The sequence below is a fragment of the Engystomops pustulosus genome, chromosome 3 (genome assembly GCF_040894005.1).
Source record: "Engystomops pustulosus chromosome 3, aEngPut4.maternal, whole genome shotgun sequence".
NCBI classification, from domain to species: domain Eukaryota; kingdom Metazoa; phylum Chordata; class Amphibia; order Anura; family Leptodactylidae; genus Engystomops; species Engystomops pustulosus.
This window is the reverse complement of record NC_092413.1, coordinates 131,250,394-131,261,804: the sequence shown is the minus strand read 5'-3', so window position 1 is coordinate 131,261,804 and position 11,411 is coordinate 131,250,394. Positions and strand designations below refer to the sequence as shown.

The 11,411-nt window shown below is 40.5% G+C and overlaps 1 protein-coding gene across 3 annotated transcripts in view; it reads left to right on the top strand.

Moving 5' to 3' along the window:
* Nucleotides 1-403: 403 nt before the first annotated feature.
* Nucleotides 404-11,411, top strand: part of KCNQ5 (potassium voltage-gated channel subfamily Q member 5) — a 386,226-nt gene continuing 375,218 nt past the window's right edge. Inside the window, exon 1 of one of the 3 annotated variants that reach the window (XM_072142132.1) lies at nt 404-1,938. In XM_072142132.1, the coding sequence (XP_071998233.1) occupies nt 1,541-1,938 (398 nt within the window). In that variant the 5' untranslated portion in view covers nt 404-1,540. The remainder of the gene's footprint in view (nt 1,939-11,411) is intronic. The other 2 variants (XM_072142130.1, XM_072142131.1) reach the window with 2 other exon arrangements.

Below are 11,411 nucleotides of genomic sequence, written 5' to 3'. Positions count from 1 at the left end.
AGTGCAGGGGGAGGCTGAGACAGAGAGGTGCTGCTGCAGTGTAACAACAGTTTATAAAGCCAGAACACAGAGGGGCTACGGTACACTATCTCATTACAGCCAAACTGTACTGTTCAGAAACATGGGGAAAGCATGTTTGCAATGGACTAGTTGTGGACTTTTGGAACATGTGCTTGTTGTAAAACGTGGATCGTGTTCAAAGGTTCCCTTTAATATGAAGTCTAAGCCAAAGATTAGCAGCTGCTTTCAGGTCGGCCGACAAAACAGTGCGAGCCTTGGTTTTGGGTGGGCTTATATAATGGACAAGACGCTCAGCCTGTTCTCCACCCCCAATAAGACTGGTGGTTGCACCTGTGCCTCAGGACACCAGCACAGACATGTAGGCGCACAGTGAGAAGCAGATATAGCATGTGAAGAAAGGGGAAAGGAAAGAGCTGCTGCTGACTGGGGAAGGAGGAATGTGGCCAGCTGCTTCTCCCCCACAGCACAGTGTTAACTGCTTCTGTTCATTTCCCCGCACCCCCTCCTCCTCTCCCACATCAGCCTGCATGTCAGCAGTTGCAGCACCAGAAGTATTGGAGCAGCCTCTCCAGACTGTCTCAGAGTTGGATTCTCCTGGAAAAGTTGTTGGAGGGTGGTGGGAAGTGCAGCTGTCTGGAAGTGATGGGCTCCATCACAGTCACTCTTGATGTTGTGTATGGCTGCAAGTGACAGAGGTGAGGGAGCATATGCATGAAGCTGCAGCAGCCTGCCTGTGATCTGGTGTTGCATGTGGAGCTCCTGCAGCAGACTGCCTGTGATCTGGTGTTGGATGTGGAGCTCCTGCAGCAGCCTGCCTGTGATCTGGTGTTGGATGTGGAGCTCCAGCAGTCTGCTGGGTGCACAGAGCTGCGTGATCACTGGCCCCTCCTGTACAGAGAGCAGCAAGGGAATTCCAGAGAGCTGAGCTCCGGGAGTGACATCAGCTGAGGAGATCATCTGCTGGGATCTTTGTTACATGGGCACCCAGCAGCTGGTGATCTGTGACCATCACATGACTGTCTATTCAGCACAACAAGAAGATTGGAGCAGTTGATGGCAAAGGCTCTGCCTGGAGGTGGCACTTGGTGACACACAGGTTGGCAGAGACTAGGTTGTGTAACCTAGTGTCACCGTGCTGTACACACGATCCGCTGGGCATGGTGCCTTCACATAGCGCAGAGAATCAGATCCACTGACGAGGGCTCTTACCCTGAAGGAGAATATGTGGCTTTATGTGACAGAGCAGATAGTAACTACTGTGGTGTGGAAGAGGAGACGTCCTGTCTGCAGGAGATCTGCCCCTGACATCTCCAAGTGACAGACTGGCAGAGAAGCCCCTGGCATTCTGCACACAGACCCTTCCTGAATTGATGTCTAGTGCCGAGTTGCTGTGATCTGATCTGACAGTCGTCAAGACTCAGCCTGCAGCCAGGAAGCAGTGCCACCTCGTCCCCAAGTCTGCTCTGTGCATGGACCCAGAGCACCTTGCTCTGCCCTCTGTGCCCACGCCGGTGATGCCATGCCCCGCAACCATAGTGGAGGCGATGAGGGAAGCTCTGGGCTCTGGATGAAAAGCAGCTCTGGAGGGAGAGGCAGAGGCAGAGACCGCTACTACGGCATGAAGGATGTGGAGTCGGGTCGGGGCAGCAGGGTGCTGTTGAACTCCAACAGAGGGGACGGATTGCTTCTCCTGGGCACAAGTGACACTGGCAGAGGCAACAGTGGAGGGCCAGGAGGGGGCTTGCAGGAAAGCCGCAGGGGGAAACAGGGAGCTCGCATGAGCTTATTGGGGAAGCCGCTGTCCTACAACAGCAGCCAGAGCTGCCGGAGGAACGTCAAGTACCGGAGGCTGCAGAACTATCTGTACAACGTGCTGGAGAGACCCCGGGGCTGGGCATTCGTCTACCACGTCTTTGTGTGAGTACAAGAGAGCACTCAGTGATCCCCAAAGTCTTGTCATCGTATAGGGTTTTCTATTTATCACAAACTGTATATAAACTTGTAAGGAAATCCAAAAGTATATCATTCATAACAGAGTCCTGGACATGTGGCTATATAGGATTCCAAAAGTATTCAATGTATAGTTAGAAAATGCACACTCAGTATTGATGACTCATAATGAATCCTGTAGTATTGTGCCATATATTTTGTGTAGTGGAAAAAACAGAAACTTTATGTAACCCAATGTATGATTTTATACATATAAAATCTACATTAGGAGCCTGATGGCTAATATCATTTTCACTTCTTAATCACATGGCCTTTTCCATATAGTAGAGAAAGTCCTGGCACCGATAATTCCATGCACTTTAATTACAATATGCTGTATTCCTGATTTTAATATGCAGAATAATTATGAAAGTGAAGACCTTTATAACATGTTTAGTCACCAGGTCTTTCTCATGTAGATCTTTCTTTGCCATGTAGCACCAATCATGCCATCTTATAGGGCATTGGGCACTGTTGGATATGTGCTGGCTCAACAAGTCATCTGTAGTGTAGAAAGTTTTTGCACTGCTACACATGAGATAGAAGATGAAGATCTGCAAGTGAAGCGTGTTAACATGGCCATACATGGTGTTATTTTTCTGACAAGTCAGTGAAGATTTGATATTTTCCCACAATGGTTCTGTACTTCTGTTGGGCTGAGCATTTTGCAGCTGTTAGTGTAATTTTATTGTCACAAGCCATTTGCTTTGAATATTCAGAAAGTGCTTAGACATTGCTGGCCACAATCTAGAATAGACCTTCTGTCTCCAATGACTGGCTGCTGAGAAGTTTAGAAATAGTTTCCAGGGATCTGCTGTTTATGCCAGTTAGAATTATCTTCCACAAGGAATTACCAAATGATCACTGTCTGCTACATTCATATCTTAACTAGGATTGCCTTGTTCTAACCTTTTGACTGCAGCAGGTGATCAATTGCTCAGTATACTATATTATGGTACTCTCATGTTCCTTTTTGCATCTAATTTCATGTATACATATATGTAACTCTATAAGATACATCTAAAAAAAGACCCAGTCATTTTACTGATAGTGCCCAGTTAGAGACCCCCTTTAAGAAAAGGGATGGCTTGAAGCTCACTATGCAGCAGAGATGAATGGATATTACTGTAGACATGTGCATTTGCAGAGGAAGCTATGTCACTTGTTAAAGACAAGTGAGATAAGTTTCTGAAATAGTAATGGGCGTGTTATTACCCAGGGCATAATTAGATTTCTGCTTGTGGCTGAGAGAAGGAGGAAACCACTAACTGTTGCTGGTGGGCTCTGTCTGTGTGACTCACCCTGTACTTTTATAGTGTCTAGAAACCTAAAGCTTTCATTATCATTGCTCTCATGTTACACTGAAACACATCAGCCTGTTGCCATTAGTGTTGCTTGTGTAAAAAATGTGTTCCAGAGTCTTCAACATACAATATGTATCTTGTCGCAAATTGTAGGAAATAATGTAACCTCAAGCACAAAACGATGACTACATTTTAGTAGCCCAGAAACAAAAATAATTGTTGCTGCATGCATGTGTAAGCCTGCCATATATTATAAGTAGCTGTGCATTTTTTTGTTGAATGTAAAGATTTTCACTAAAGTACAGAACCGTGATGTGTATATTGTATTGCATGCAAGTCCACTGGTTCTTAAAGGGGTATGGTTAGATTTAAATATCAATCATTAATCCTTGGTATACTAGATAAATTATGATCCAACACATGGCACCCCGGCCGATCGGTTGCCAAAAGCGTTCTTGACACATTAAGAGTAAATATCCCTACTAAAAGAAATCATGTCACAATCCCTATTTGCTGTGAATGGGGCTGAGCTGCAATACCAAACACAGTCACTACGGTTTATAGGGCACTGTTCTTGTTAAAGCACAGGGTCCTCAGTGCTTGTCTAATCAATTTGTCTCTTCATTTAGAAGTTCCATGAAATCCCCTTTAGCATTGCTGTACAATTTAAAGTATTAGTTCCTAATATATATATATATATATATATATATATATATATATATATATATATATATATAAAAATATATATATATATACACACATATTTCCTTTATACTGCTACCATATAGTACAGCATTGGGCACCAAGACTGCAGGCCATTCAGATTAGATTTTTATTGGTAGGACTGACCAAACATCTTACGCATATAGGGCCTCCCCCGCTCATCCATTACAGCAGATACCGGGAAAAAATGGGCAGCAGGATTACAGCTGATTATACTTTCATTTTTTAAGAAAAAATTCTTCACTTTTTCCACTCTCCTCAGTCAGGTAGTAAAGACGAACAATTGTTTACCTGACAGCTATCAAACTGATTTGTCCATCTTTGCGCACATCATCCCCTATCCCCGATGGAGTCCAGAATCTCCTTCTCCACACATTAATACATTCCTGACATGTCATAAATTCATATTTATCTTTTGCAGTTATGTTTGACTTTTATTCAGTATTTCATTATTGTATCCAATGATTAAAAGTCAGTTGCATTCCCCTGTATTTCCTCCAGAAGTCCTACAGTGCAGACACCTGCTATGTAAAAGACGTATTCTTTAACTATTCTATGTGTTACTGCCAGTCACCATTTTGCATTATGTCTTAAGATGTTGAATTCTAATTCTTTGAGTTTAAGCTCCTTGAACATTTCTAAGCAACTAATGCTACAAATCCTTTCGATGTCACGATAGACTGTGTATAATTTCTGGCTTATTTACAGCTTCCAAGTCTTTTTTTGTATATCCCTTGCTGATAACAATCCTGCTTGATATGTGTGTACAATCCTTGGGAGTAAACTTCTAGAAACTGTCTAGTGAACTGAATGCCAAAAGGCGATCTTATTAAATATATAATGTTACAAGTTCTGAAATAAACTGAAACATATGCAATATTCATATCCTAGATAAATTGTTGTTATGCATGAGCACACATCCCTTCACAGATTCCTAGACCTGACTGATTCATACAGTACATGGGAGAAACCAGGATTATGATTAAATTTCAATTATGATGTGAATACTGGAAATCTACTTCACCTTTTTACAGGAATATAAACTTGAAGGTATTCTGCGCTAATCAATGTATTTGTTTGCTTCCTATTACCCAAAGTATGGAGTGATAGGGTAAAGGGCTGCAGCACCCTGCCATGGCCACTACACAGTGTATGGATCTATCTGCTTCTGTCTTCTTACACTTTGAAGATTCAGCAGCTGTGATAAATCATCAATGCAAGATGTTAGACTGCGTAATGTGTGTGCACTATATAAATAAAGGAATTATAATCATTATAGCAGTCTGATATTGAAGACTTATTCAAAGGATATGCAACTAGCATCTAGGCTTAGAAACCCCCTTATCCTTTCAATGTTGCATCTGGAACATCGATCATAGGCTGCTCCCTCCCTACACAGGGCAAGTGTCCGCTGTTTTATATGTCAGATAGCCTCCACTAATAACTCATAGTATCAACCGAATGTTAACCATTTAAGTGCTGAGACTGAATGCAACTGTAACACTTAAATGGCAGAAGCTCACGCATTGTCACCCTATGTCATGGGGGATGGATGCTGATAGCTTCTTCTGACAGCCCGGAGTCTCTGGCCATAAATCATCTCTATACAACAACTGTATGGAATGATACAGACAGTCCCCAGTCCCCAAGATTTTGTAGTCTCTGTAGGTTTGTTCTTAAAGGGAACCTGTCACCAGGAATGTCATTTTAGCTGTTGTCAGGTCCCAACAGCCTATGCTACACTTTGTCAGCATTTCATTACTTTATATAAGTTTCATTTATATTACCTGGCTTCCTGTCAGCTGCAGTCTGCGTGTGCCTGTGTCTCCTCATGCATTCTTCCTCTACTTCACACCGTCCCCCTCCCTCCCCTGCCTGCTCAATGCACATGACAGGAAAGGGAGGGGTAAAGGAGCTGCATGACTGTTGAGGAGAGAAGGTAAGAGTTTCCTTACGGAGACTTTGTCAATTATGTCACCTTGTAGGTGTGTGGATCCATTGATGATCCACTATGCGATTCTGGGAAACATGCAAATATGTTTTCCTGGATGGAAATGCATGCCTGTGGAGCAGACAAGACTGATATGGACACACACACTCCTTTCCTAGGGACTCACCACATTCTGCTGGCAGGGAGCCAGGTAATGTGAATGAAACTGATATAAATTACTGAAATGATTCAGAATGCTGACAAGGGAATTTTTAAAACCAACATATTATAGGCTAAAAATTGCACTCCTGGTGACAGATGCACTTTAAAGGAAATCTACCACCAGGATGAAGGATTGTAAACCGAGCACAGTGACATAATGTTTTCTCTCTCTGGCAGAAGCTTCTCTTCTTATATCTTCTTATGCCCTGGTTTTTAGAAAAACAGGCATTTTAAATTATGCTAACAAGCCCAAAGGTTCCAGGCTCCATATGTTTCAATGGAGCCTGGAGCCCCTGAGGCTCACATGTTCTTAAAAACAAGGGCATAAGAATCTTAAATAAAAGCAGATCCTGCCTGATCCTACTAGCATGTGAGTGTTCTTGGTTTACAATCCTTGATCGTAGTGGTGAATATCCTTCAAGTTGAATTTATATATAAATTGGAACTGGTTTATTTTGTAGTTGTAACTCCAGCGAGTCCCTTTAGCAATTGAATTTTTTTTAAATTTTGGATTGTCTTGGAAACATGGATTAATAAAAAATGTTTAATTAAATTAAAAATAAAGTAAATTACCAGCACCCAGAGAGCTTCCCCAGAGGTCACAGTGTGCAGGGAGGTCTGTTTGTAAGAAGGGGTCTTCTGTAAGTTGGATATCCTTAAGCGAGAAACACAGAGTGTTTAATTTTTTTAAAGGTATTAAAACATAATAAAACAGAAAATTGATATCTTCATAACCAAAATAATAAAGTAAAAGCCGTAAAAATCAAACTGTTTAGAAAATGAAGTAAATCAATTTCACAGGGCTTGGAATGTTTTCCAACTTCCCAAGACACAGCACAAAAAAATTAAATGGTTCTACCCCAAAGAGCAATTTTTTTCACAAAAACAACCCTTCTGAAAGAGGAAAAATAAGTAAAAATGGGAAAATGCAAAAATAAATGGAAATGCAAAAAAAGGAAATGGGCTGTAAAAAGGATGTGGCTTGGAGCACAGGGCAGGAAGTTGAGGCCTAAACTGAGCCCCCCACCTGATTACTTCCTGTTTGCCACCCTAAGCGTTGGGCAGGAACTGGCTGGAACAAGACTGACAAACAACACAGAAAGTGAGGTCAAGGTTTGGGTAATAGAATTGGAGTCCAAAAGAGTTAATAGAGAATACAAAGCCGAGAGAAGATACTGAACCTGCCTTCAGTAGCAGACTGGAGTAGCTGCCATCACACTAGTAACCCTTGCTGGACAGAGCTGAACTGCAGAGAACAAATTGTGGGTCAGTCAGTCCAAAAATAGCAGAGCCCTAAACCGCAGTTCACACACAGGAAACACAAAACAAATTAACGCCACCCAATCTGCCAACTGCTGCTAGAGAAACGTTTTCTCATGGACGTTACAGAGTTATAGCTTTCAAAGGTTAATAAAACCACAGAAACTTGATGTGATTGCCAACACAATAAGAATACCTAAAATTGCAATGGGCAGGGTGTATAATCATATTGGTATAGGCAAACCAGGTGTGGGTATAAAATACCAGAATGATGTATTCCGCATAGCTAACTATGTCAGCATTCTGTAACTTGTGATCAAAATAAACTTGATCCATGGTTTAGAAAAGATGGAGAAAGAACTACAGGTAGCAATTCATGTGCTCTCTCATATAGTAGACTCGTGGGAAATCACTCATCACAGGCTCATGTAGAATAGAGCTGCACTTTGTGAATACTGTTTACCAAACACTATAGTTTTTTATGTTGAGATTCATTTCCTGTTTGCAAGAAATAATGGTGTCTAATTACTTTTTGGTGCCCCGTGTTATTTATTTTCAATCTCATCCTCATTGTTGCTGCCTCTGGAATAATCAAATTCATTCAAATGTCAGTGGAGGAATTTAGCACTATTGAATAGGTACAGAAACAGGTCTCCTTGTCCTGATGTGAACTCTCAAAAGCCACCCCCTCCCCACCTTTTAATTTATTAAAGGGAACCTGAGATTTTGATTAACCCACACAAAATAAATACTTCAAAACTATGATAAAAAAAACATTGCCATTCCCTAAATGGTTCCTTTTCATTTAAAAAAATCACAGATGACATCACCCTGGTCACATGACAAGTGCTGAATAGTGAGGCAGCATAAAGCATGTGGAGGAGTAGAAGGGAAGGGCCGACTGAGCAGGACATGTACGTTCTGAAGCTAGGCAAGGTAACAAAGTTGATTTTATTGGGATGTTAGGGAAACTATTTTTTGTTAAAAGAATGGTGGCATTTAGTTAATAAGGCTCTATAGGAACCTGTCAAATTTGTATTTGTGAAAAAGGTGGTGACAGGTTCCTTTTAAATAGTATGCCCATGCCTACTAAATATGCAGGTGTGAAGAGAAACTGTTATCATGATTCGGTTTAGTGTTTTTTTCACAGGCAAGGAGGGGATCTGTGCATCAAATATACTATGATGTACGAAATCCCATCCTCTGCACTGTATCTGACCTGTGAAATCGGTACGAAATCACCTGATCCAGAAGAACCAATGACAGTTGTCTGTCTCACGCCTTAGAAATAGTTTTTGACTAAAAGTTTCTATTTTGGTGCAAAGTGATGTGTCACTTTGGAGGCATCATAAGGTCAGAACCAATGTAACTGCAATCATAAAATGAGTTTAAATGAGGTCACATATTCAGGTTATTTGACACCCGAATGAAAAAAGATTTATGAATATTAAAAAGAATTGTTTGAACTTCATTTAGGGTGCGGTCAAACATGTGCAGATAGCCTAAGGCTACATAATCCCTGCAAAATCTACATGAAAATCTGATGAATCTGCATTTAATACAAACAAATTCACCATACATTTTCATACAGATTTGCATGTAGATTGTGCAGCAAGTTTTTTGCAAGCTGCTTCCATTTACGATTTACCACAAAACCCTTTAAGGAGTTTTCCTATAAGTACATTGAGGACATGTCCACATGTTGCAGTTAAAACTGCATCGTTATCAGCATCAATGTGGCTTTAGGTACAGTTTTGTTCATATAATAGGTGAAAGACATGGACTGAATGGGTGATGGGTGCATTCACACGGGTTGTGCAAAACGCATGCGTTTCAAAATGCAATGGGTCTGTCAAAGAGAGATTTGCCGAATTACAACCTGTTTAACAAATGGGATTCACCTGTTCAAGTCATGTATTTCATTTGTTAAAGTAAACTGCACATACAAACATCAAAACTGATTCAATGCAGTTTTAACTCCAACGTGTGGACGCACCCTGGGATAGAAATAGAAATCTGGAGTCATTTACTCCTGAACTGCCATGTACCACATTTATTGAAGGTTTTAGAACATTTTCAGGCATTTTTCTGACACAGACAGAAAATTCAATATTGTGGCACAACAAACTGGACCAAATTATATGAGGTGCAAAATACAACCTGCCAGTCTTATACTGCACCAGATTAATTACCCAGCATCAGACACATGGATTAATCTGGCACAGCAGAGAACTTTCGACTTCTACTCTGCACTGGTCTAAAGATGGACACATTTATACACCAGAACTACCAGTTGAGGCAAAATCATAACAACAGATAAAACAATGTAAACTTCTTAAAAATGCCATAATTGTAATACATAAAATATGCAACTGTGCTATTCTTACCATTGATAGGTAATGCAGTGAATTTCTACAGTAAAGCTTTTCTGGAGGCAGATTTTCTGTAGTCCTGGTGTTAGAATGCATGATGACTCGTGGTTAATGTCACCTCCTGGCCACGGGCCTTCTCTATCTCAGCCAAGATTCTACGGCTGAGCTGTAAATGTAATGTTAGTGTGTGTGTGTTCTCATCATGCAGAGGAGATTTCACAAAGAAAATGCTTGGTTAAACCTGTGTAAACGAAGAGCAGGTCTGAGAGTTGTTGGAGTGCGGCAAGAAGAGAAAACTGCATGATCAAACCAAGGACATAATGAGCGACTGATTGAAAGCAAATGTTTGCTTTGCCCCGAAGACACAAATGTTTCCAGTGATTTGATGGGATTGCTACTGTTTTCCCACAATGTTTGCTTGTCATGTTATGTAGTCTGTGGTTAGAATTAATGTCCTTTGCTACTCTCGAGTGGTAATTTAGTTTTTATTGGAATTGTTTCCTTCTTATACGCAAATCACATTTCATTTATTCTTTTCTTGTTTTAGCAAATCGTAAATATTTTAGCCTTCCATTAAGAGAAACGCTCACTGTCTTGTAAAAAGTCAACTTATCAAGGCTGCATTAAACTTGATATATTACAATGGTAAATTACTGAATAAAATGTCATGGTATGACTATTAGAAAGAGTGTAAGGCTTGTGGTAAAATTGTAAAAGTTTAAAGTGTTTTTCATACAGCATTTTGTCTGTGGTTTTTATTTGTTCAGTTACATTTTTTTTCTGCCAATTTTTTATTCCTGTAATGAAGCAGTTATATGTCGGGAATACACTAATTTGGCAAGCTCTGCGTAATCTGTGAGCGCAATATAAATAAAGGAATTATTATTATTATTATTAAATACACTTTCTTGCTCATTTGCACTGCAGTTAGCCTTATGGTTAATCTATACAATTTGTCACTGAAATGTCACTGATCTTCACCATGACTCCTGAATGTCCAGCATGAACTGGAGGTCAAATTGTCAGGGCATTCCTATGCTAGTCATGTAATATCACTTGCAGTCTATGAATCCTTTTAACAATCCATAATGGAATATTAATTCATGGCATTGTTACAGACATGGAGAGGGCTCACAGGTGGTTGTTTGCTGCATTAAGCAGCTGACACTTCTGACTGATGATTGTAACCACCATTTAAGTGACTAAATGCTGGTGGCATAGGAGCACTGCCATCTTGGATGTGATCACACCCCCCTGTTATGTCATATGGGATCGCTGATCAGTTGCTATGATGGTCAAAATCCTTACCACGTGTCACAGGTCTGTCATAGTAGGTCATGTGTCAGACCCTGCCGGAAGTTGGGGCCTTATACAGATTTGGTAAGCTTCCACTATAGTGCAATACAATAGTATTGTAGTACATTGGATAAGAGAACAGACCCTCTATGTTGCAAGTATCCTAAAAAAACAGTAGCAAAAAAAGTTTTAAAAAATGCTGAAACATTAAAGAAAGAATTAAAGGCCAAATCACCTCCTTTCTGTAGACCAGATATAAAAATAAATGAACAGAATCATAAAAGTTTTAGGTGT